Below are 26,789 nucleotides of genomic sequence, written 5' to 3'. Positions count from 1 at the left end.
GTATTCTTGGTTTAGGCCTGCATAATAAGATAACAATATGGATTTAAAAAGAGAACTACTATTCAATATTTTCTTTTCTTATATATAGATATAAATGATTCGAAACTAATTTTTATAAGGAAGTGGTCATAAGTAAACTAAACAGGAAGTGGCTATTCTCTGTCGCGCACCGTCTATGAGTAATCTGTTAGAAAAAATGTTATTTTTATTTTGAAAGTACTTCTTGTTGGTTGAAGAACCATACAATGAAAAAACTTTTTGGTTCGAATCAGCAAAATCCCTTTATTGGGAAAACCTTTCAAATCGGGCGATATTCTGTAGTTGTTGACGATGTAATTGCAGAAGGTGAGCCCGAATTTTTCTAGCACAACAGTCCTAGGGGCGGGGAGTGGGCGGTTCCTAGCAGCTAGCCAAACAAAACATTTCTTTAACGTCTAGACTAGACTCACGGGTTGATTACACATAAACGACTGTAAAATAGTATATGTTTGCGTTTTCTTTGCAGAGCAATCTCTCTATTATCAAAATATCACACTGGCTTATTCATCATTTTTTATAATACAAGTTGATTGCCTTGACTTAGTTAGACTCAACAAGACTGGCTGTTGACCTGGTTGCAGACTACTGATGTTCTGCCTTTTGTACTAAACTTTACTTAAAACTAAAAGAGGATAATAAATCCTACTCACATTGAATTTAAAAGTCAGATATGTCACATATAATCTATTTATAACTGTACTGTCTGTTATTAAATAATGTCAATTGAAAATCTCCTATTGTCCCAAAATAAGTTGTTTCAACCCTGGTCTATGGCATGGCTATACTATGTGCTATTTTATTACTATGATCATGTAGATCTAAATTGAATGTAGCCTAATTCATAGTTCTAATAGCTATATTACTGAGCTTAATTATAATTGAGGCCAAATTACCATTTCATTAATATAGGCTGAATGAATTTATTGCAAGATACTAGTTTAAGTTTTTAATCTGAGTAATATTTCATTTCAGCACTCTAGAACACAAATCATTTTCATCTGCAATCATTTCCTAATACTTGAAACTAGGACCCATTATAGTTTAATAATAGCTTTTATCCTATTACTAACCCTATTAACTTTTTAAATCTTAATTGTCATTTTAAATGCACAATTAAATCTATACTTTGCATCTGTTATAACAAGATGATGTGTTTGGTTTAACAGGTGGATTTGCTGTTGTTTTCCTTGTCAAACTTCCTAATGGAAGCAGACTTGCTCTCAAGAGAATGTATGTCAACAATGACCGGGATCTTGCCGTGTGTCAAAAAGAAATAAAAATAATGGTAATTATTATTTCTTAGCTAAACCTTAATTTTGCAATGTTTACAATGTTAAATGTTGAGTCACAATAATTGTAATGGACTAAACTGTATAATTGTTAGGGAAAGAAGAAATTTTGAAATTTTTGGGTGATTATAAGTAATTCCAAATGAAGTTAATATCAAATTTAAAAATTATTTTATTTGAGATGTTAGCAGTGGCAATAAATCTATATGAGATAGCTTTGACATTATGTTAAGAGCCAGTTGTTAAAGTGACTTGTATTAACTCTTTTATCCAAGCAGTTGCTAAATAGGATTTATCAATTGAACATTTCAGAAAGATCTGAGTGGCCACAAAAACACTATACGTTACATAGAGTCCAGTATAACAGTGACGTCTAATCGTGTTTATGAAGTACTTATTTTAATGCAATATTGTAGAGGTAAATCTTCAATACATTCTCATTTATTTCACAAATTTTTATAGACTCTATTTCCTTTACTTGCCAGTAATTTGAATTTTGTCATCCCTCTGAATATTTGCCAGTCAGTGTAGAATTTATTTGAGTGTTCTTTTGTTACCAATTCTCTTTCAGGGTCTGTTATACAAGTAATGAATGAAAAAATAGATTCAGGGTTTACAGAAAAAGAAATACTTAAGATATTCTGTGACACTTGTGAAGCTGTTTCGCGTCTACATCATTGTCAAACCCCAATCATACATAGGGATCTTAAGGTTTGTCTTTTTTTTTTTTAAACTTAATGGATTACCAACTGGATAAATTTAAAAAAATGTTAATGACTTGAAGTTACAAATCAACCGGCATGTTAGATCTTTAGAGTGATTTTGTAAGTTTATCCCTGTATTTTCAGGTTGAAAATATACTGCTGGGAGATGGTGGTAATTATGTTTTATGTGATTTTGGAAGTGCTACAGGAAGGGTAATGGATCCTTCACAACAAAAGGTTACTGCTATTGAAGAAGAAATTCAAAAGTATGTTTATTTGCCTTCCATTTAAAATAAATGTAGTGTATGAAAGCTATTATAATCTTCTCTTAAAAGATAAATTTATTTTAAAGCTTGATTAGATTTTTAATAAAATTGATTTCTATTTTTAATTAAAATATGCTTATAAATGTATGTAATTGTTGCCCCTGTGAAATATTTTCTGTAAATAAAAATGTTATTTTTTCAGATATACCACACTCTCATACAGAGCTCCAGAAATGATAGATTTATATGGTGGAACCCCTATAACTACAAAATCAGACATTTGGGTAGCTACTAAACATAATTTTAATACATTTTTTTAATTACTTAGCTTAGCTATGTAATATTATATTAATTTTTTAAATGCTACATCCTAAGGATTTTTATGCTTGTAGCTAAAGTACCAGTGATCAACAATTTAAAAGAATAAAATAGCAAACAATAGGAAAAAAAATAATTTCATGGTGTTTTACATGACAGAAGTCATTTTATTGGATGGTTGTGATTTTTCATTCAATTCATATTTGTTACATTTTTTGTTGTGTCCCAGGCATTAGGCTGTCTACTGTATAAGCTGTGTTTTTTCACCCTTCCATTTGGTGAGAGCTCCCTTGCCATACAGAGTGTCAACTATACAATTCCAGATTTGTGTAGATACTCCACTGCTCTCATGTCTTTAATAGGTACTTTCTTGGTGATACACACGTATACTACACCTAAATGGTATTTATAATTAACTGTAAATTTCAGCTACACATATGCTATACCTATTGTATTTTTAAATTAACAGTTAATTTCAGCTACACAATTAAGATAGACCTAAATTCAATTATAAAAAATTTTATTAAACACTCTCTGCTTGCTATGTACCAATGTTAAAATCTTAACTCTCTTATTCCAGCATATATGCTTGAGAAAGATCCACAAAAAAGACCAGATATTTTCCAAGTTTCGTATGTTGCCTTTCATTTAGCTGGTAAACAAAATCCAGTGCCAAATATGAATGTAAGTGTGTAACAATAATTTTTTAACACCACATTAACATGTAATAGCATATTACTGAAAATATAAGTAGGATTTAATGCATTGATAGGGGTAAAAGTTTTAATAGTAATTTATACCACACAATATGTACTGAATGTGGGGTTATTTGTATAGTGGATTTGCATTATTTAGCATTTAAAATGTGAGTTCTATAGATGTTTATGTAAATGGCACAAGATTTGAATTGTTATGGTGAATGAATTCAGTCCTCAGCTGTGCCTGATCTTAGAAGTTTACCAACTCCACTGACAGAATCAGAGGCTAAACAAATTAAATCAACTGCACAGAAGTAGGCACATGTTGAAATCTTTTTTTTTTTAAATAGTCGCTTGTTAAAAAGACATATATAACCCCTCTTGTTAATGCTTTGAAGTAAACTGTATTTGCCTATTGACTAATACAAGAATGCCCATTTAAAATATCTGTTTTAAATATTCTTTCTTTTAAAAAACTCATTTATTTGCTAATGGAATCTAAAATGGCAGTTTGATTAATCATTAGTAAAATACTCATGCATTATTTATCATAAAATATATGCAGGCCTATATTTAGTGAAATACTGTAGTGTAATGTTACATTTAATTGAAATGTACAAGTTTTAACCATTACTTGCTAGAAATCAGACAATCGTCACTGTAGAAAGTACGACAGTTGCTCCACGACAAAGGCCTCGGGGTCAGGTTGCGCCAGTGTCAGCTTCCCTTGGACTTCCTATTCAGACATCCATCGCACCTCGACGGCGACCAACTGCCAGCAACCCCAACACTCCAGTTGGTTAGTCATCTGCTTATCTTCTCACATTTATCTCTTATGTGATGTTTTATCACATTTTTAGTTTTCAACTATCATAGCAGATAACATTCTTTAGGATACTTTTGATTTATTATCTTAAAAATTGAAAATAGTTGATTACTTACTTTAGTGGGTAAGCATGTAGAGTGTGTTTTTGTTTTGGCAGTGGATGTTGGCCCCCAGCCAGCCCCTTCACCACAGTACCCTGGCCAGATGGCAGTGCCAGTGTCCCCCATGTTTGGTCCTGTTGTCCCCCAGGTATCCCCCATGACAAGTTACCCTCAGACCAACATGATCACACCCTCTCAGTCTTTCTATGGTCATCAACAGCAGTTCATGCCTCAACAGGTTTGTGATAACATGGTTTTCATCAACTTCAATTACAAAATAGTAGCTTTGTCAAATAAGTACTGGGTAGGTTTGGCTTTTTCAATGCATTTTTTTTTATAAACTGGTCCAAAATTTTCACAAACTTGTAATTAAAGTTTAATATTATGACATGAAGTAGACTTGAAATATCATCAAACATTAGACGGTGTTTTAACGAGATGTTAGCCCACTCAATAAGTGCTTCTCCCTCTGTGCAGCACCAGATGGGCATGTACCAGATGTACACCAACTCCATGCCACAGTTCCCACTACAGGCACCCCTGACACAAAGCAGCAGCTTCAATCATGCTCTCAGTGACAGGGGAGGCTCCGGGGAAAGGCTGGTCACCAGTGCTTCAAGCAATGAAGTAAGGAAATGGTATTCATCACATTTTTAATCATCTGAGGATATCGTGGTTAGTGTATATCAACATGCATTGGTGAACTTATGTGGTCCTCTACAGGTCAAGACAGCCCAGTTGATAAGCCTTGATGATGATGTTATAGAAGATATGTCCAAGTCAGATCCAGCCTTTAAGACACAAAGTGACACCACATTTAAACGCCCCTTTTTACCACAGAACAGAACTATAGCCTCTGAGCCTAATTCAGTTTGTACAATTTTATTTCTAATGTACATTTAATAATCATTCTTTTTTTAGCAGCTATTTTAAATCAATTTTTTTTTTTAAATCTTCATATTTTTCCCCTGAAGCAAGCATTGGGTATTGTTTAAAAAAAGATAAATAAATTATGTTATATATTAAGTATAAGATATCTTGTGCAGAAATTCCTTATAACTCTAGTCTACAAAGATTAATTCTGGTAATATTTTTTTTAGTCGTGTTCCCTCCTACTTAATCCACCCGCTGATAGCAAAGTGAATCGACATCGACGGAATGTAAGTGATACATCATTCTTGACCATGGGAGGAAAAGGAAGTGCTTTTAGGTATTCAATATTCTACTGCTTTTTGCTTTGATATCTTGAAAAAAAAGGTTGTGTTTTGAAATTACTTACTAAATAGCCATTTGATAATTTTTTCATAATAGTGATGTGTAGTGAATGGTTGATATTTTCCCAATGTGTAGTCAAACTTAAATGGTTGATATTTCTCCAGAGCCTATCATGGTAATCAGTTGTCTGCTACAAATGAGACAAAATCAAAGTCTGCAACAAACACACCCATTAATTCACCACCTCCGCTGTAAGTTGCTGTATTTTTTCAGTTCTTCACTTACTTAAATATTAATTTTGTCTTAGAATTCATTAGTTTTTTCATAGAGTTCATTGGATCTAAATTGTTTTCATTACCACGCTCTATTTCAATAAATAGGTAATTATTGCATACATTAGCTTAAGCAGATAAAAACCAATTCCAGCACCACACATTATTACTTCACTAGTATGTTTACAAAGTTAAAAGAAAAAATGCTTTTTCAGAGGTTCTCAAAAGTTTACCCGGCCATTATCAGCTGACCTTGTGGAATGGAATCCTTTTGGTGATGACAACTTTGGTACAGAGAATGATGACATGATGTTTGGGGAAGAGTTTGACAAAATCAGGCGAGGCTCCAACACCAGTAAGTTTCACATGCCCCCACCAGTTTTATCTTTGTATACTCTACACTGGGTTGGTTTGTTTGGTTTTTTATTTTCTGGAAGGGATGGACATTATAGTTTAATCACCTCCTGCCCAGCATTTGCTTGTTTTTATACTGTCTGGTACACAATTTTATATTTTAAAACAACAGTTTTAGGGACCAACTTCAATAGGTTTTGGATAATTTAAATTAATTTTAATTTATCCAAAATGTCAAAAGTTAATGACCACAAATGAGAGCTGCAACTGTTATGTAAACTCAGCAATCCTTGAACTAAATGAGAGCAACACTGTAGTGAAAAATATTCAACTATATCAGTTTGTGATGCCACTAATAACCCTGCTAGCATTCTTGTGTAAACTCGCTCAATGTATTTAATGTTGTGGGCTTGATACTTGGGGAATGTATTTAATGTGGTGGGCTCAATACTTGAGGAATGTATTTAATGTGGTGGGCTCAATACTTTAGGAATGTATTTAATGTGGTGGGCTCAATACTTTAGGAATGTATTTAATGTGGTGGGCTCAATACTTGGGGAATGTATTTAATATGGTGGGCTCAATACTTGGGGAATGTATTTAATATGGTGGGCTCAATACTTGGGGAATGTATTTAATATGGTGGGCTCAATACTTGGGGAATGTATTTAATATGGTGGGCTCAATACTTGGGGAATGTATTTAATATGGTGGGCTCAATACTTGGGGAATGTATTTAATGTGGTGGGCTCAATACTTGGGGAATGTATTTAATGTGGTGGGTCACATGGAATTCGTACCCTTTCCTGTTGCTTAACCTCAAAAATAGGGTCAAGGGCCAAGGCTTATGAGCGAGTTTATACTGTAGACATAACACCCCACTAATATGTTCGTTTCACATTTATTTAATCAGAGTGCTAACACATAACCAGTTATCCCGCCCTCCTTGTGTCACATGACCTCACTTTTCCCCCATTTTTGTATAAAGCACAAAGTGATTTTAGGGGATAAAGTCTTGTGAAACTTGACAGATCAACTTAAAGCAGCTTGTGTTAGAGGAATTATTATAGTAGTTTGACTTGTTCGTCTTTCCTTGTCTCTCTTAACCCACGTCTCTTACCACAGGCATTTCCAATGTAAAAAGTCGTGAAGATCTTGTGATGTCTGGCTCTGACTCATCTGATCCTTTCTGTAATGCACCATTCAAAAAAGCTGGTAGGTCTGACCCCACGCTTCAAAATGTTTACTCTAATAGCATTGCAGAGAATGGGGACAATCTTGGCTTTTCATCTATTGTATTCTAGGTTTTTAAATATTGGTCTAATAGTATCTGATACAGTGGGAAGAATCTTTGCATGTGACTCGTTTGGCCGTAGCCTCAAAACAATTTTATTACATTTCATGGGGAGAATATTAGCTTTTGTTTTATTGTACTGAAGATTAGAGAAGTGTTATTTTACTGACACATATAATCTTTACTTTGGCCCATTCTGTATGTTGAGAAAAGTTACATAGAAGGGGAAAAATGAATTATCTTTGTTTATGCTGTTATGGGTAAGCTTTTGAAGTATGAAGTAGCTCAGTGTCTTCCAAAAACTGCTTGTTTACTATTAGAAGAATGTAAAGAGTTTAATCTAGTTTTAACATGATCATATCTCTGATCTGATGGTGACTGTAACTGGATGTCTTTAATCTAGGTGCTAAATGGGACTAATGGATAAAACATTGAGTAGATGGTGTTGGATGTTCTCTAATAACAAACTTACCTGGTTAATGTCCTTACCTGCCCTTTTGTTGACCCTAATCCCCTGTAGCTAACCTAGGACATTTATTCTTTTCTTCTGGCTGATCCTATTATTATTAACCCTAAAGATTTAAGAAAGATGGCTTTAAAATTTTGCCTTTTTTGTGATGTCGAGAGTCTCAAATATATGGTCAGTTGTAAAAACAGATGCTACCATCTCTCCTTCCCCCCCCCCCCCTCTCCCCACCAATCATGATGACACATTAAGAAACTGCCTCCTCATGTGTTACCATAGATCTGTTGACCTAATGTACATTTATTTTTACTCTCTATAAAAATACTCTGTGTGTAGATTTTTAAAAATCTATTCTCTATGAAAAAAATACTGAGCTGATTACTAATCCCTAGTGTTCCTGTTCTAATGTGCTCATTGTTCAATGCTGTGAAGACCCCTTCATTGAGTTGGTTTGACTGAAGTGTGAACACTAATAAACTTTAAAATGCTGCTTCAACTTTTAAAATAAATCATTGACTAGCTTTATGCTGTTATGATTTTCAAGCACATTTTTTGCCCACTATCTTCTGTTTGCATCTTTGGTTTGTTTTAACTTCATTCCATTTTTTCTGCACTTTTGCATGACAATTGGTGTATTAGTATTTATTTTTTCTAAGATTGATTTATTCTCTCACACTTGGTGTAGTAGTTGTATTTTTTTAATGGCATCAGAAAGCATGTCTGTATCTTGAAGAGTGAGTTGATGTAGCCTCTTTGATTGTATGGAGCAGGTCAGTGTGCCTGTGGCCCAGACTTGTCTGACTTTATGGCCTGGTGAAATAAATGTGACCACACTCTGTGCTAGCTACAACTTTTACTGCACTTTTTTAATGCTAGCCACCAGCTTTACACTTGTACCACTACAAAACTATTGCCTGATATTTGACCCTTTTTTTTCATGTTTAAAAGTATTAAACTTAAACTCAAATCTATTAATTGTAAAGCCGTGAAATGAATTGAACCTAAGAAACCTCAAGCTTGCATATCACAACTTATGAATGGCCCTAAAACTGTTGTACAGTACCTGTAAAGAAGTGTATACTAAGAGACCTTGTAAACACTTTCTAAATAATACCTGATTGAAAGTAATTGAGAACTACTTTTTTATGGTTTATAGTTGCACCCAACACTCCCACTTGTTTTGGACACCCCTCACTTTTATTTCCCCTCTTATTTTTGTTGACAAATCGTCATGCCAAGCGTCACATTTAACCCAGATCCTAAGCCGCTGTTGACAGTGACTAACTTGTGGCGCACATTTATTTTCCCAGGCCAAAAGTGGTAAATTTCTGACCAGTGAGTTCCCTTACATCCCAGATGGCTTCCTGCTTAGAGCTCCAGTGGAAAATTATGGCCACTTGCCTCTTTCATTTCTTGGAATGCAACATTTCCTTTTTACTGCTCTACAAGATAAAGTATTTTAAGGAATGCTAGCTGATTTCATCCTAGATCACCGGTTAAATGTGTCCTACTGAATTTTTTAAGTGCCATTATCATGTTGTAATATGTGGAGTGTTTGTTTTTAAGGTGATGCATGACCTTGAGTTTTAAGGAGCTTGTAGTTATTAGACATAGAAGTATACATATACAGCAGTTTAAAATAAATACAGCCACTAAACTATCATCAACTAGGCATGTTTCCTCTTATACAAGATGGCTTATTAACATTGCACATGGCTTGTGTTTATAATGTGCGGAGATTTTTTTGTGTGAGCATGAGCTATATCATAGCCATTTTGTCATGTAAATACTGTCATTGTTAATATTCTTGTTTATTTTTTCTTTCTAGAATTGTATTATATTTTTTTTTTTGCTTTAATTATACACACATTTCTGTATTTTAAAAACCTTGAGCGTGGCCAAAAAATTGTTTCATTACCTGATAGACATGATGACTTTAATTTGATGAGGAAATGGCAGAAGAAGAGCATTAAACACCAAACACCAGATTATTTAATTTTCATTTTATCAATGTAAAGAACAAAAATTTTATGTACACCAAGATTTCTTTTTACATTCCTTCTGTGTAAAATGGAAAACTGTTTTAAAGTTATCCAAATTATCCACAGACTTAAATAACTGGTGTTTTGCTTGGCTCATTACTCCACATCTTTTTAGCTTTTTTTTTTTTTAAATTTTTAAGTTTAATTTTTTTTAATGCACAGCGTTATTGCGACAAACCAGATCACTGCAGTCATTGTTTTTACTGGAATATTTGTGTTAAATAGTGTTGAAATGTGGTTAGTGTTATGTTTAGCTAAGATCCACTAGTACAGTTGTATGGAAAAAAAGGTTGAGGGGTTGCTTGGGTTATGGTTAGTTAAGATCCACTAGTACAGTTGTAAAACAGAAACTTTGAGATGTAGCTGACATAAGCTTTATACCCTGCAACATGATTGTGTACATTTGAATGAAATCCTAAGGCTTTAAATGTCCACAGTATTGAGAAATTATTTTATACTTCAGTGCTTCAGTGATGTGCAATTTCTATACAAGAGTATGTTTATAACTGTTTTATTTTTAAAGATTTACCAAGCACCATATCAGAGTTTCAGTATTGCTTAGTACACACAAATGTATGCTCACATATTTAGAGAGCAATTTTTTAACAAGACAATGAGTAAAAAAGTTACTTTTGAATACTTTTTCTACCAATGATTAACGCAGTAGATAGACCACATGTTTTGTATATCCATTTTACTGGTGTTATTTTAAATTTCTTTCTATATAATTGAAACAGTGCAATTAATATATTTTAAGAGTTTTTTTAATCTGATCATGAATTAACATTCCATAAATGTGCAGGGTGTGTGTTAGTTTATTTTTTTTTCTATAAGTCTGATAATTTGAAGTTGATTGTTGAGCTGATTGTTAGTCATGTGCTAGACTTGACCATTTGAAGTTGATTGTTGAGCTGATGTTTGTGTTAGTCATGTGCTAGACTTGACCATTTGAAGTTGATTGTTGAGCTGATGTTTGTGTTAGTCATGTGCTAGACTTGACCATTTGAAGTTGATTGTTGAGCTGATGTTTGTGTTAGTCATATGCTAGACCATTTCCTCATCCTTTAGAGCTTGATATCTCTGAGATCAAACAGACATTAAACTATAAGCAATTAAGTATAGTCAATTTCAGGCATTATTTAAAAGCTTACGCATATGTTAAGACACATATGTAAAGGTTGCAGTAGTTAAAAAAGGAAGCAAAAATTTAGATTTTGGATGTTGTTGGCTTATCAGGTCACTTGTTAGTGTAACAGCCCATATAGTTAGGCCTGAAAGTTGAAGTATTCATTCCTGTTAAACATCTTTATGTCTCAGTGTATTCTATTTTTGCAAATCTGGCATTTTGCTTGAAGGTATAATAGATATCCCCTAAATTATTTATTATAAAATTTCGAATGATTTTTGGAAGTATTTGTCTTAAGTTTTGTTTAAAAACCACATTTCTTTTATCTAAAAGATTTATTCTGTATGTATTTTCTTGTATTTAAAATGTATGATAATTATGTCAAGTGATTTACTAACCAATTCTGTATTTAATGCATGGCTCTATTCATACAAGTATTTTTTCCACTGAGTGTACAGACTTGGTGTCACATGATACACATGTGACACCAACATGAATTAAGTATTTTTGTTGACATATCGTGCAAATAAGATTTGCCTCAAACTGAACTATTTTGTCTCTAAACTTGTCGATTACATCCTGAATTGCTTTATATAAAGTTAATATAAGTTAATTCTCGGGATTCTAGAATTAATAACCCCAATGGAAGTATAAACCTGGCCATTTTGATAGTAGTATTGTATAATGATTCAAAGAGTCTTTATTGTGAGAATTGAGCGTACCTAATGCAATAAATATTTTTGCACAAGAACATTTTTGAATTCATTTTTTTTGTTTCTTGTGTTTTCTGATGTACAAAAACAACTGGAGAATTTTTGTTTGCTAGTGCTGTGTCCTCATCTGACCCTGTTTTTTTTTAATCTTTTGAGCAAGAGGCTGAAACTACTTACTAACGTCTAAAGCTACCATCTTTAAAAAAACAACTTTTTACATTAATTTCAACTAACTTAGTCTTATAGTTAAAGCTTAGGTGCGTCAAATGACTTACTGTTGTAGTTCAAGGTTTGTTTGATGACATGACTAACTTTTGTTCTTAATTTTGTAGATAAATCCAGGGAGCAGTCGTCCAGTGACAGCTCTGATGGTGAGAGTGCTCACAAGGTGGCTCACACCGACGCCCTGCTCACAGATCCTGCTCCAGCAGAGTCACGCGCCAGAGATTTTCTTGGCACGGGTCAACTTCTGGCAGCTTTAGCTCGAGCTAAGTACTCCCAGCTGATTGACTCAGATGAAACTGAAGAACAAGATGAGGGGAAAACTGAAACTGGTTTCTATGGTAACGGCTTGAGGGATGTGAAGCACCTAGTCCACGATGATGTTCAACATGTGGGCCTTGTTGGCGCTGCTGTCAATAAACTGGAGCCCAGAGCTAGAAAGGAGTCTAGTTCATCCTATGCGGAGGAGGATCACCCTTCAAAGCGAGCTCAGTCTAACGACTTTGGCTATCAGGAGCTGGATGATGAGTTTGGATCCAGGCCTGTGGACCCTGCGGTGGCCGTCAAGGTGAACAATGGAGACCATAGCTCAGCGCAGTACCCCCCCAACTCTGACAGGATTGTGGGGCATGAGTACGGGGTGCGGCCCCTGCTGGATGACGATGAGCTGCAGGACGCTTACGGTGGTCAGACCCAGTCCTGGTCACACTCTGCATCTGGGGACAGTACTGGACACTTGTTCTACGCTAACCAACATGGGATGACCAACCAGGGCTTGACAGCGTTTTCAGACCATCCCTCAGTTGGCAGGAACTGTCTTGGACAAAGTGCTGTGGCTTCTGAGCCAGCTGAAGCCAACTTTGACCACGCTGCCATGACCTCCTCGTCGCTGGTAGTTTCCCCAGAGCTGGAGGCTGGCCTGGATGTCTTCTCTGCTGCCCCCTTCAAGCCTAAAACCTCCAAGAGATCCACCCCAGCCTCTGTTCAAGCTTCTGGTACCTCTTCTGTCACTGGCATGTCTTCAGATGTCTTTGAAGGTGCTCCATTCAAACACAAGACAAGCAAGAGCAACAACTCCTCCACAGTGACCAGCCCAGGCAGTTGCCATTCAGTCACCACGTCTGCTGGTGAGTCGTACAGCTCGTGGAAGGGTGAGCAGCAGTCTGATGTGTTTGGCAGTGCCCCCTTCAACAGCTCCCTTACCCCAAGCTCCACGGGCCCATCCTCCAGCACAGTGTCCCCCTCCATGGAAGACATCATGTACATCAAGACACCAGACGAGGCCCAGCCAGGCAGCCTGGCAATACTGGGACAAGCTCTGTCACCTCAACAGGTTCCAGCCCTGGTGGTTCAGCAGGGGGCAGCCGTGGCCGCCAGACACTCCACTGGGACCTCTGGCACTAGCTACAACATTCATTTCAAAACTGAACTCACTCAAGAAAATAATGTACAAGCCAGGCCTGCTGTGGAGGTGGCCATACCTGAAGACCCCTTTGGAGCGGTGCCGCTGAACAAAGCAATGAAACGTTCCATAAAGAAGGTTAGCACCACCAACCAGCTGACCAACTCATCCATTCCAGCTGCCATGTTCTCACCTCCCAATGACAGGAAACATGGCAGTACATCCCTCCCCAGTGTTGGCACACAACAGGCCAGCAACCAGAGCCTGCCCACACTACAAGACTCCCTGCCAGAGCCTGGACACGCCCCTTTCTTCCCAGCTGCGGGTGTCCCCACCAGGCCCGCCCTGCCTGTACAGGTGACACTGCCCTTCTCCCAGTACCAGAACAAGCAGGTGTTGCCCTCCACACAAAGTCCAGCCTTATTTTCTCCTCCTCCAGCCAAACCCCGGCCCTATGTGGCTCCACACATCCCCCTGCAGGGCATCCAAGAGCAACAACAGCCTGCGCTGTACAAGCCAGTCAGTAAACAGCCAGTTGGACAGCCCCTAGTCAGACCATCCATCCAGCGCCCTGCAGACCTCCCGATGGTGTCCAACCCCTCCCCACCCCAACCCTCCACAGCCAGGGACCTGGGTGGCCAGGAAGACGTGGTGTGGGACACTGTTGGGGACTACGATGATGAGAGTAAATACCAGAGGTTAAAGGGCAGGCCTGGTGTTAACGTCCGGGTCAGCAGGGATCTCAGCACCTCAGCTTTTGCTAACATGAGTTTTAACGACGAGGATGAATTTTCATCGCGTGAGTCACCACTGGCCCAGTCATCCTCACACAGGGGCCAGCCATCCCCTGCTGGTGGGGAGGTGGGCAGGGCCATGGTGCCGGCCACTGGCTATGACACAGGGACGTGGCCACGCAAACACAAACGGCATGCTGAGCCTTTCTCTGTAAAGAAGTAAAACAATAGAAACTTTAGTGTTTGAGAAATTCCGGATAAAAAATTGAGGCAGGATCGTGACTTGTGCATGGTTGAACCTGACCATCCATGTTGGGTGTGGGTGATAAGCTCTAGTTGATGTATATTTTGGCTGAGTCGGCTGTACTTTCTCTGACATGTTAGTTGCTATAGCAACCCTTCTTTGTTGTCATGTTATTGAAGCTTCTATTGTAAATTTGTAGACTGCAAGACATCAAGTTTTTAAATGTAATCTTATTAAGTTGTAGAACATGAATTTATACTCAATGTAATATGTTAGGTAGAGAATTAATTTCTAGAACTGTTAACATAGCATTGACTCACTGATGGGCTGTTGTGAATATGTAATTGTTGATACTGCTATATGTTTTCTCTCTAATACAGTTCAAATGTTTTTATAGATAAAATTACTGTAAGAAGTAGCATTTAAACTTAAGCTGTAAAATGATGGTCTTGTGTTGTGCAGATGGCTGCTGTATGTTGAAACAGTTGCTGATAGATGCTAGGAGTTTCTTAATGCATGCTGTCCACTGGTCGGTTGTTGCTATCTCATCAATTTCAGGATTAGCTGAGTTCCATCAATGCTTCCTTCCTCACACTTCAACAGATTTATTAGTAAACACTAGTCAACAAGCCATAGGTATAAAGCAATTAACTGAAGTAGAAGTGGGAACATTCTTACTTGTTTCACAGCTATCAATATCAGTCAGATGTGATACTTTTGGTTTGTCTCAGTCAGACTAACCATTGAACTTATTCTTCTCTTCATTCAGGTTCTGTCATTTAACTACTCCTCCATGTTTTTTTTTCACTTGTACACTTGAGTAGTAAGCTCATTTTATTCAGGCAAGTTATTAGCTCTAGATTAACCACAAAAACACACCCACACATCTAGTGCACCACTCTCCAAAGTCTGACACACTACTGTTTTACTCAGTACTTAGTCTAGTCATATATTTTACCTGTGGCAAAATGTCCTCCCAGCCATGTTTTTGTACACCTTGTTTCAACCAATCAAATCAATGTTTTAGAGGAAGTATGTAGTTAGCAAGTAGCCCAGCATGCTTATATAACTTGTAATTTACCCATCATTCCAGTCAATATAGTAGCTCCATATTTTCCTAGAGTGGTGTTACCAAATGTGTGAGCTGTTGTCTATGTCTAGTGAAAACTGAGAAGGGGTTTTACTTGTAACAAGAAGAGTACCATATGAGGTATGAAAGGCAGCTAATGAGTGATGCCAGTCCCTGCTGGTCAGTTGGTCCTGGCTGCAGCACTGATGGTCAAAGGGATGGTCCAAGTTCAAACAAGAGAAATACATGCTGACGTAGAGTTTTCTTGTACTTGTAGTTAGACTAGACAAAGTGAGTTGTACACCCCCACTAGTCCAGCACATTTGTTTACTAGTCAACTACATATACATCTACACACTAGGGAGTACCATTGGAGCAAATATTTCATTCATTTTCTTTTTTTATACTGCGACTTATTTGATTTTGTAATTTTCTGATTAGTCAATCATTGTACACCTGTGCCAACATTTAGTCAGAGAAAGTTTTTTATGGGTGAGGCCAAGACAGGGTAGGGGTTTAGACATTTTATTTAAGTATTGCATAGATTGAATATAGTTGATTCATATAGTTGGTTTCATTCTATTTCTAGTGGTCAGGGTTATCTCCCCAAACATCACAGAATTTTTTACATTGGTAACCAGACTCATTATTTTATTCATGTACATAGTGCTGTGAAAAATGTGCAATGATTAGATTTTATGGAATTGTACACTTTGAAGGTTGGAAAGAACAGTTGATTTATTAAGAAATGGCAATCATTTTGTTTTTGTGTAACAATGAGCTGCGCTGCCAAGCTCCCAGAATGCAACCTTGAGGAAGACAGATCTTAGCCCACCAGCTCTTGCCTTAGGGTGGCTTCTTGTATCTTTTTGTTGCAATCATTTTGACAGTCTATAGATTCTGTCTTACTCATATATTCCAGGATACCATTTTAAAAATCTCAAGCGTCAAATGCTGGGTTTTTAGGTATTCAGTCCATAGGTGCATCCAGCCAGATATTTATTTTTATCAGAACTCCATCATTTGATTCTATTTTGGGAGAGGTAGTTTTTCTTTGCTTTATTTTTTATAATTTTCTTGTCACTAAAAGACATGTTATCTCTATACTGTACAAGAGTGAGGAGAAACCAGATTTTATCATGTATAAATTTCTCCTTTGTTTTCAGCCATTGCTTGCTGTACCTTGAACCCTTGTATTTACTTAATTAAGACTTGTATATCCAGTGAGCAGTGTACACCCCAGCTGTGAATGGGATGACACTGTGTCGTCCATCATTTGATCGATTTGTTTGCAACTGTACATAGGATAACTTAATATTTAAACTTTGTTTTCATTCCTTAAATAATTATAAATATGTGTGAGATACAATACATTCTAAATCTGCTTAGTAACAGATGTATTCAATGATTGGCTTTAAAGGCAAAAATGAATCTGGGAGATAGTAAGGATTGGTATTGGACTGGTCAGCAGACAAAAGGAATAAATGGTTTCAAGTCTGGTTTAACTATTATTGTGGTCTGTTGAAACCTGTCAGAGGTTCCCAAACTTGTCTGCACAAAGACCCTTTATAAAATGTTTTGTAAATCAAAAGATGCTTATTTAATCAAGTCGGGTCCTGCAATTTCTAAATAATGTCTTGACTTCTGTGAGAAAGGGGTGGGCGACATTTTTTTCCTCCACAAATGTATCTTGATGTGATGTTGTTAGATGTAGTTATTAGGCAAAAAAGATCTCTGTATCCAACTGTGGTTATTTAGCCACATTTTGTGAACCTTCCTCGTGTTCTTTGTTCCAGGGTAGCCTAGCCATTTCACTTTGTATAGAAGTGTTTGGTGTCATATCTACTTCATTTACTGTTCCAATAATCAAGATATAAATTTCTACATTATTTTATAGAAGACATGTCCTTATGCCACTTATTTGCACTATTCAAATGTGTTAGTTCTAGTTTCACCAAATGGTTGTATGGAAATCAGTGTTGAAATATCTGTATTTAGTCGGTTTTCATAAGCAATAGTAGTAAGTTTAGCTCAACTCTGTTCTGTTAGAATGTAGACATTTGTAAGAATGTTAGTGTAGCTGTAGGAATTTGTGTAAGGATGTTCCTAGATTAGCCAGTTGAAGCCAAGACCTGTTTTGTTCACCTTGATATGACTTGTTCATGTGTGGTGACCACTCATTTGTTAACAGAAAAACCATTGCAACTTCTGACTTTTGTTTTCATTTATGAATGGGTCAATCTGTTCTAGTTATACCAAAATTTTAAACTAATGTGGTTGCTTTTTAGTTAACAAATCACCCTTCTCAATTCAAAAGATGTATAGCACCTGACAAGCAAGTAAAGACATTTTTTAATGACAGACGGAACTGACAACTGTCATTCTTTATTATTGCACATTGTGAAATGTATATAATGCGACAAGTAAACTAAACATGGTACTTTTTGGTTGGGTTAAATAGAAGAAAAATAAAGTAAAATCAACAGAAGAAAATACATAAAATGTTATTACAGAGGAATGCATGGCAATAATTAACCTTTGTTCAGATGTCAAGCACAACTAAACTTTGCAGCCAACATAGAAATCAAACTAGACATCAAGTTGTACTAAATTGATTTGCTTTGTTTTTTCAATTGAATAATTTAATCCTGTTATCATTTCAACAATAGGTTAAATAGTGTTTGTATCACATGAGAAATTAAGTCCATTGTAGCTTTAGCAGAGGCATCCTAAAGAAGTGCTACACCAACTGGCCGATAGGTAAACTTTAAGCGGAGGCATCAAAAAACTTTTCTAACAGCGCAGCTACATCAGAGGGTTGATACTTGATGTACTTGTTCCTATTCTTGGTAAAGTTGAGCTGGCAGTATTTGTTGTAGAACAGGGTGTACCTGGGCACCATGTACTCCTTGTTCTCATTGATAAGTGCTGTCCTCAGCTCACTGTCTGGCATGGCGTAAGTTTTCTGGACCTTGTAGATTTCATCCAGCTCTTTGTTAAAGCCCTGGAACATTGGCAGTGTGGGGGAAATAGTTTAACTGTCTGCACAATGGCAGTGTGTGGAAATAGTTTAACTGTCTGCACAATGGCAGTGTGTGGAAATAGTTTAACTGTCTGCACAATGGCAGTGTGGGGGAATAGTTTAACTGTCTGCACAATGGCAGTGTGGGGGAATAGTTTAACTGTCTGCACAATGTCATTGTGGGGGAAATAGTTTAACTGTCTGCACAATGGCAGTGTGGGGGAATAGTTTAACTGTCTGCACAATGGCAGTGTGGGGGAATAGTTTAACTGTCTGCACAATGGCAGTGTGTGGAAATAGTTTAACTGTCTGCACAATGGCAGTGTGGGGGGAAATAGTTTAACTGTCTGCACCATGGCAGTGTGGGGGAAGTAGTTTAACTGCACAATGGTAGTGTGGATTAAAAACTTACAGTAAATTTGTCTTTGATAACTTATCGTAAATTTGTCTTTGATATAAAAAAAAAACTTACTGTAAATTTGTCTTTGATATTCTGCCTCTCCTTGTCCTTTAACTGAAAAAAAAAGGAAAACTTCAAGTATTTTTAAAATCTTTTATTCATTGTTTGTGGCAAATCTTCTTACTCAATTTTGAACCACTTCTAATGTTGCAATTTTGTTCAAACTATCCAGATATGAATATTTCATTTTTAATCTAAGTAGATATTAAATTAGAATGAGCTACCTATCAGGCTAGTTACAATGGTGAACTGTTGGTCAAGGGTGGTTGGTTTAATTTAGTTTTGAAGACCGCTAGTTCTAATTCCTTTTTTTAATTTGTAGTTGCTTTAAAAAGCTTATTATCTTAAAGGTTTTTTTATTTGTTTTATTTAAGTTAATTACTTTCACATGTTCCTGGGCCCTCTGCTGGGAAAATGGCTTGTCCATTTCTAGAATGTAGTGAAGAACTTTGCTCCAACTGAAAAAAAAAGTAAGTATCAGCCAAAGCCTTCAAGGACTTCAGATAAATTCTTCAATAAATGTGGACATAGCTAAAAGATTTAATAAAACTAGATATTTTGTTTACCAAAAATAGCACTCAGAACCTAGTTATACTAGGGTGATAAGTTGCATAAGAAAGATTCACAAACCTTTGTGAGTAATCTTTTTTCTGCTCAATTATCTGATTGTTATAAAAGACAGCTATCTCTTTGTTCCATGCTTTCAATAGCTCAATTAGTCCTGACCTGGTGAAACCAATTTTTTTTAATACGACTGGCTGACATTAAATATACCACAGGGACAGTATGATTTGACATTAAATATACCACAGGGACAGTATGATTTGATATTAAATATACCACAGGGACAGTATGATTTGACATTAAATATACCACTGGGACAGTATGATTTGATATTAAATATACCACAGGGACAGTATGATTTGATATTAAATATACCACTGGGACAGTATGATTTGATATTAAATATACCACAGGGACAGTATGATTTGACATTAAATATACCACTGGGACAGTATGATTTGATATTAAATATACCACTGGGACAGTATGATTTGATATTAAATATACCACAGGGACAGTATGATTTGACATTAAATATACCACAGGGCAGTATGATTTGACTTTAATTATACCACAGGGCAGTATTAGATAAAATATACCACAGGGACAGTATGATTTGATATTAAATATACCACTGGGACAGTATGATTTTACATTAAATATACCACAGGGCAGTATGATTTGACTTTAATTATACCACAGGGACAGTATTAGATAAAATATACCACAGGGACAGTATGATTTAACATTAAATATACCACTGTGACAGTATATGACATACTTAGGGAAAGTGTGGTCAGCATTATGCCTTAACGCCTTAGTTTCCCAAATATGAGTAAGGTATACATCAGAGCTGAGTAGCCTAAGGGACATACTACAGACTAGAGCCTGGGAGACTTTTGAACTCTAACATCAGACCACACTGTCCTATGAATTGTCTAAGTGATTATAGCTAAACAGAACAGAATGGTTCAATCAGTTCTAAAGAAGCAAATATCAAGCTAGAGATTACCTTGTTAAAGATTTCAAGATGTAGTTGAAGTTGTTCAACATGAAGACTGGTCTAAGTGCTGGGTCGCTGTACGTTTCAGCCTTGTTGCTCAAGTTCAGGCCCAGTGCTGATAAAACTCTGGCTGTAAGGGACAATTGTAGCCATTGGTCACTCAACCCATGCCATTTTTAACCAACATGACACTGTTAGCCAGGAAACCCCTACAAACCTCCCATTACAAACTGCCCACTAAAAAGGGAACTTACTCATGTAGTCCGCCACCTTGTTCCTACAGTGTTCACTGGTCACTATGGCTGCAGTTGTTGCCTTCTCACCTAGAAAAACATTCATCAGATTTCCTTAACTAATACTTGATTCTAAAGAATAACATCAAATACTATCATCCACATTTCTCTTAAACTAAATAGAATCATATTGTTTTAAAAGAGAATTTTAATTTTTATCATTAGACAGGATGTCAAGGAAACACTAATACAATCCGATTATGTTCATCCTTCCCCACTAACCATGCATAAGAAGCATAGCTCCGGCTGTTTCTGCATATTCTTGCAGCTGCTCCAAAAATATGATCGTCTGAAACATTTTAAAAAGTCAAAGTATTTATTTGTAACATGTTTTTGCCTATATACATTTCATTGTTCTACACTTTTAACGTCTTCATCCAAATTTCTATTTTTTTAGTAACTAATAGACAAAACCATGTAGACTAAACAATTTTTTGATTGACTATTATAAAAAAAATGTATAGCAACTCCTGACCTGATTGGCTAACTGATGAACAGTTCCATCTCTAGGCATGTTGGCTGATTTGTCATTCTGTGAGAAAATTTTAATTCCAAGTTTGTAAAATTTGCATGGGTTGTAATTGACAACCAGAAATGGTAAAAAGAGTTATAAGGGAAAATAATTTTAAAAATTCAGTTCTGACAATTTTGAACAATTAACATTAAATAATTTGCAGAATATAATATTAACAGTAACAATCTTGAGATGTAAAAATTTCAAAAAAATAATTCTTACCCTTATACTATCTGTGAATTCTTCCAAAGCTTTGGCCCCCTTCAATATAAGATATGAATCAATGTATTTGTTATCTAATAACACAACATCGCAAGATATTTTTTTCTATGTAATTCTAAAAAGTTAGAGGTAGGGGGTTAATTTATCTAACAATGATAAATACAACAACAAATACAAAAGGCTGACTAAGCTTGTATTATAAATAACTCCTCTAGAAAATAAACCTACAGTATTATCTAATGTAGACACAGGTTTACAAATATCTCCTCTAGAAACTAGTCAATAAACCTACAATATTATCTAATGTAGACACAGGTTTACAAATATCTCCTGTAGAAACTAGTCAATAAACCTACAATATTATCTAATGTAGACACAGGTTTACAAATATCTCCTCTAGAAACTAAACAATAAACCTACAGTATTATCTAATGTAGACAAGAGTGAGGTCAACTTTGCTCTTGTTGGTGCCTGACAACCCTGAAAAAAAAATGTACCCACTCTGATTATCAGGGTAGCTTGAACATTATTTAAAACAATTCATTCTTAATCATCATTCAAAACGCATGCATTATTTTGAAAAATCTGGTATGGGCATCTTAAAAATCACATGGCAATTTTTTGTGAAAAATTACCTCTAGGATTAGATCAAACTCTGGTTTAACAGCACGCAGGTGTTGGACTATAGGGAAGATGGAAAGGACTGCAGCAAAGTCGTGTCTGGCAGCATTCTTGCGAGCTGCCGTTGCTAGCAGCTGATAGCAGCAGAGAGATAAAAAAGTCAACATGTTATGACTAGTGAAGTGGGTAGTCTAGTATAAAACTCACCTCACTGTTACACAAAATACAAGGAATTATTTTCTTTATCAAGAAATGTACTCTAACTTCACCAAAGGAGATATTTACCTCTCCTTCATTGACTAGTGATTCCAGAGCAGCTTGAATAATGTTGTCGAAAGCTGTACGTTGGTGTTTCTCTGGTATAATTCCCTTCATCAAATGGGCCTCACTCTGAGGGGTTCATAAACAGAAAAGTTGAAAAAAAGTTTTTGTTTTTTAATGATTGTTTAATACTGACCTATTGTTTTCTAAAGATGTTTTGTTTGATGCTGACCTAATGTTTTCTAATGATGTTTTGGCTTAATGCTGCCCTACCTGCATCAGCCTGAGCAGAGCACTGAGCTCATTAATGTACAAATCTGTTTCCAGGTCAGGTGACTCTTCCTTTACAGGATCAGGATATGAACCTTGACGTCTGTGACCTATAAACAAATTCATATGTAAATGCTGCTGTTTTAAAATTTCTAGACAGACAGACTGGTTTAATTTGATATATAGTGAAATGCAGTTAATTTATAGTTTGATCTGAAATCTTGTAATTACCTGGCTCAAGTTGCAGCAATGATGAAGCTTTCTTTGTGATTTTCCTGGGAAGGATAAAGTTTTGAGGCTATCACATCTATCATATATTGGGTACATTATATTTTTATAGTAAAAACTAAGTGTTAAGTTATCTCATCAAATTGATCTGAAGAGGCTAGAAAGATGACTTTCACATTAATTTTAGAAGCCATGTTGTAAATTCTAAGTTCTACTTACGCTAGTTTGTTCATGCTTTTTCTAGGTGGGGCTTCTTTTGTGCCACGAAACTTTCCTCCCTGTAGAGATGAGGAAAATTTATCAGACAAGCAAACACTGGTGAGATCTTACAGCTTTACCTGGCACCTTGCTATCTTCTTTTTTCTTCTTATTCTTTCTTAATTTTAGTGTTGGAAGGAATCCCCTCCAACATAATTAAGTATACCTGTCAACTGGTTATGCGCCATTGAGGCCATTGACTCCGATTTCAGCCTGCTTTTCTTTTTGAATTTGCTTCCATAGCCTTTGTCCAACCAAGAACAAACTACAAGGCAGCAGTTGTTTTGATTTTGGAGCTGTCTCTCCTAGAAGAGTGGCTGCCCCCAGCTAACGAGCCTCATCTGCCTGAGGGTTCCAACTCGAGACTTTTCGGTTTAGCAACCATGAGCTTTACCGACTTGACCATGCCGACCCCTTACCTTGTGTATAACCTGACAGTCAAGGCTGGCCACTTACCCCAGCTGGAGAGTTCTGTACACTGAAGGCATGCTGGTTCACATTGAATGAGCCCCCACTGGATGACTTTAGATGTTCTTTCAGCCTGTTGACACAAACATTTCTTTATTCAGCATTCACTGACCCACTCTAACAGCCACCACACCAACAACTTCCTAATCCTCTTCACATGTTCATTGTCTAAATTTCAATGTCAATAATGTGTTATTTAAGTAGGCGTAAAATAGAATATTACAGTGGTTTATATAAAATTTAAGCTAATATGTAAGTATTTTGAGTATGCATTTAGGTAGATGTATAAGCAGGTGTTAGAGTACTTGTGTATGTAGGCATGTAGCAGATAAGTAAGTTGGATAGTAGGTGGATGTGGTAGCAGGTGAGAAAGTAGATCTGTAAAGAGATGTGTAGGCTGATGTATGAGTGTGTAGACAAATATGGAAGTAGATCTGTAGCCCACCCTGCAAGTGATCTGCTCAACATTGTTGATCTGGCCCGTGTATAAGTACGAATGAAATCTGAGCTTTTCCCATGTTCTGTCAGCCATTTTGAAATCAGGATGAGATCTTCAGTGACCTTCTCAGAAAGTTGCTGTAAAGCTAAATCAGTGTCTGTTCCTATGGGAGGTAGCTCTAAAGACAAAAATAAAACAAAATAGGCAAAAAGTATAGATTTCAACGCTTAAAAGTTATTAAGATTCTAGAACTTTGAAAAAATTGTGTGTGCTAGCTGCTTCATTGTATGGCTATTAAATCTGTATCATCATTTGTTTAAAACAAAGAATATTTTGATGTGTATGTAAACAATGAAAGTAAAAGTAAAGTACCTTCATCAGTATTGAGTAGATCTAATATTAGAATGGCTGGTACAGGCCGCCCATGCCTGTTCAACAAAGACCCAAACTCATGGTGGAGGGCGTCTTTACCCTCTTCAAATATTCTTTCCTTGAGAAAATAAATTCAGCATGTAAATTTTCTTTAACATTCAAACAAAGCACAAAAACATGTATGTAGTGCCCACCACAAAAAAATTAATTAAAATCATTATTCTCACCAAGTTTACTTGAAGTAAAATAAAACACAATTCCTTTAACAACATCCTTATATAAAAATTCATATATTTTGTTTAAGACCAAAAAAACAAAGTGAAGCATACTATTTCTTTCAACTCCTTGCTGTTTGGACTAAACAGCTCAAAATATTTTTTGGCTCTCAGAACTTTCTCCAAATAAGACAAATATGTTTCCAGATCACTTGCGGCAGGCCTGCAAAGAAAAAAAAAGCCAGAGGTTATTCACACTGCTTAAGTTTTCAATTATCTAAGAGTTGAGTTAATCAGAATAAAATTAATTTTCTGAGAACTAAAATTATTTTTTAAAATGACTAAGTATGAAGAAAATATTTACCCTTCTCTGATTGTTTAAAGTGACAAAACCAAGTATGAAGAAAATATTTACCCTTCTTTGATTGTTTGCTCCACATCTTTAGCTGTATGATAAAAACTTAAAACATTGTCCAAGGTGTGCATTGTCTTTTCAATATCTTTTGTTGGTTAAGAATAAAAATGTGTTTACAGTACATTTATGTTATTCTTTTTCCCCAAGAGGCAGCTGCTACTTCACTATTGTTTAAATGTTCTACAGGTTCAAATACTGTGGTTACAAAAATCATTTATCATATTCTTCTTAACACTCTTCATACTTATATTTTTTAAATATATTTTAAACTCAATAACTGAATAATTATGAAACTATTTTCAAAATAACTTTCAATGATACTTTAAAATAAAAACATTTAACTTATTTATGGTTTGAATTTTTTTATTTCAAAAGGATACTTTCTTGTCTGCGACGCAAGTTTTCAGTTTCATTGTAAACAGGAATTATTGTCTTTTCCAAATTCTTCAACCGCTCTTCAAAGCTGTTTAAAATGTTAATCATACCTGTTGTGTTACTGTCATACTTGGTCAAACATTGACGAAGCAAGGTGAGATTGGCTTCCTCCTTTAGATATAGTTTAAACAGCTTAAATATGTATTGTGTCAGTTTAAAATGAAGACATAACAGAACAATAATCAGAATTATAGTTTTCATAATTATGGTCAGATATTATAATGTAATAATTCACAACAATAAATGTCATAGTCATCTTCATTCTTTTATTAGACCTATAGACAACTGTACTATAGTATTATACCATTTATTAATTATTTATTTAGTAATTGTAAAATTTAGGCCCCTGCCCCTACTAATTACCTACTAGATCTAGATCTATCTATTACTATTACTATCATTACTCAGCTACGATGATGTACTAACTAAGCCCATACTACTTATTACTTAAAGGTTTTCACTTAGCAGTATCAACAGAATGGTTTAGTCAAATTTTTAGTTCAGTGTTCACATATTTAAAAGTCACTTGACAAGTTGTTATATAGATCTAGATCTATTACTATTATAATTATAAAAATATATTGGGAGGCCTTACCTTTCCTAGTTTCTTATCAATGTCATGCTTCAATTCAGCAATATCGTCCATCATCCCATCAATTCCGTCCATTCTTTAACTTTATGTAATATGTTATGTAGTAAGTAGTAAGTACTAAGTAGGCAGGTGTGTTGTTGTTTTTTTACATGCAATTAATATAGTCTACATTATATTGAAAACGGGTGTAAAATGACGTTTGGTTTTTTTTTTTTTTTTTGTAAGTAATAGATCTAGATCTAGTAAGTATTGTCTAGAGATCTAGAATGTCTAGATTTACATCGTTTAGTTCTGACTCCGTCTGAGGGTGTATTTCCTGCTATTAAAATACCGAAACTGCTTTATAGCGTGCTCAAAATTGTTCAATAATTATATTCGCCTTTTTCTTATCTCATGATTTTTAATATTTAATCAGGAAAAAATTGTTTTATTACTATTACTGCTATGGTTCATGTGGGGTGGTGATCAGGGGCGTAGCTAGAGGAGGGCGAGTGACTGGTAAAATGTATATATTTTGTATAGCCTACAAATTATATTTTAATCAGGCAGGGTAGTGGGTGGTGCCCCCCCTCCATCCCTCACAAAGAGATGCCTGAATGAAACTGACATGAATGTTAAAGACTATCATTCGAATAGAATCTTATACACAAAATTAAATGTAATACTTCTCATGTTTCAAACATAATTTTATTAGCCAGTGCTTTACTAAAACAGGTTGCTGAATTTTTTATTCTGACCTTTGT

General features: G+C 35.7%; 2 protein-coding genes across 5 annotated transcripts; one reads left to right on the top strand and one right to left on the bottom strand.

Annotated features, from left to right (window-relative positions):
• Positions 1–145: 145 nt before the first annotated feature.
• Positions 146–14,721, top strand: LOC131949659 (BMP-2-inducible protein kinase). 2 transcript variants are annotated; one of them, XM_059311509.1, is made up of 18 exons: positions 146–345; positions 1,206–1,324; positions 1,641–1,746; positions 1,900–2,039; positions 2,177–2,298; positions 2,501–2,582; positions 2,846–2,978; positions 3,197–3,300; positions 3,546–3,628; positions 3,956–4,113; positions 4,298–4,479; positions 4,719–4,868; positions 4,965–5,111; positions 5,342–5,451; positions 5,621–5,707; positions 5,944–6,083; positions 7,208–7,297; positions 12,056–14,721. In XM_059311509.1, exons 1-18 carry the CDS (start codon positions 246–248, stop codon positions 14,302–14,304), a joined length of 4,302 nt encoding a protein of 1,433 aa, XP_059167492.1. In that variant the 5' UTR covers positions 146–245; the 3' UTR covers positions 14,305–14,721. The 2 variants fall into 2 exon arrangements, with proteins under 2 accessions (XP_059167492.1, XP_059167493.1); XM_059311510.1 differs by lacking the exon at positions 7,208–7,297.
• Positions 14,722–17,755: 3,034 nt separating this feature from the next.
• On the bottom strand, positions 17,756–26,369 carry LOC131949674 (exocyst complex component 7). Of its 3 annotated transcripts, none has more exons than XM_059311533.1 (23): positions 26,327–26,369; positions 26,050–26,128; positions 25,400–25,565; positions 25,020–25,104; positions 24,719–24,827; positions 24,390–24,507; positions 24,024–24,195; positions 23,567–23,651; positions 23,072–23,130; positions 22,856–22,899; positions 22,628–22,734; positions 22,379–22,483; positions 22,108–22,227; positions 21,893–21,952; positions 21,473–21,511; positions 21,212–21,268; positions 20,959–21,025; positions 20,698–20,766; positions 20,453–20,573; positions 19,507–19,602; positions 19,259–19,334; positions 18,889–18,930; positions 17,756–18,398 (listed from the first exon to the last, which is right to left on the bottom strand). In XM_059311533.1, the coding sequence occupies exons 2-23, from the start codon at positions 26,119–26,121 to the stop codon at positions 18,162–18,164; spliced, it is 2,106 nt and encodes a 701-aa protein (XP_059167516.1). In that variant the 5' UTR covers positions 26,122–26,128; positions 26,327–26,369; the 3' UTR covers positions 17,756–18,161. The 3 variants fall into 3 exon arrangements, with proteins under 3 accessions (XP_059167516.1, XP_059167515.1, XP_059167517.1); XM_059311532.1 differs by having other exon boundaries at positions 26,050–26,122; positions 26,343–26,368; XM_059311534.1 differs by having other exon boundaries at positions 26,050–26,122; positions 26,327–26,355.
• Between the last annotated feature and the right edge of the window lie 420 nt (positions 26,370–26,789).

This window comes from Physella acuta, unplaced genomic scaffold (assembly GCF_028476545.2).
Source record: "Physella acuta isolate Inbredline_101_S28 unplaced genomic scaffold, ASM2847654v3 ptg000709l, whole genome shotgun sequence".
NCBI classification, from domain to species: domain Eukaryota; kingdom Metazoa; phylum Mollusca; class Gastropoda; family Physidae; genus Physella; species Physella acuta.
The sequence above is the reverse complement of the archived record's forward strand: the minus strand, read 5'-3'. Positions and strand labels throughout refer to the sequence as shown.

Excerpts from the sequence above, each read along its gene's own strand:
- LOC131949659 (XM_059311509.1), top strand. The coding sequence starts at position 246 with ATGAAAAAACTTTTTGGTTCGAATCAGCAAAATCCCTTTATTGGGAAA. Across the intron at positions 346-1,205 it reads TGACGATGTAATTGCAGAAG|GTGGATTTGCTGTTGTTTTC; the intron begins GTGAGCCCGAAT and ends TTGGTTTAACAG. Across the intron at positions 2,040-2,176 it reads TCATACATAGGGATCTTAAG|GTTGAAAATATACTGCTGGG; the intron begins GTTTGTCTTTTT and ends CTGTATTTTCAG.
- LOC131949674 (XM_059311533.1), bottom strand. The coding sequence starts at position 26,121 with ATGGACGGAATTGATGGGATGATGGACGATATTGCTGAATTGAAGCAT. Across the intron at positions 24,196-24,389 it reads TCTACTCAATACTGATGAAG|AGCTACCTCCCATAGGAACA; the intron begins GTACTTTACTTT and ends TTTTGTCTTTAG. Across the intron at positions 21,512-21,892 it reads TGTCTACATTAGATAATACT|GGGGCCAAAGCTTTGGAAGA; the intron begins GTAGGTTTATTG and ends CTTATATTGAAG.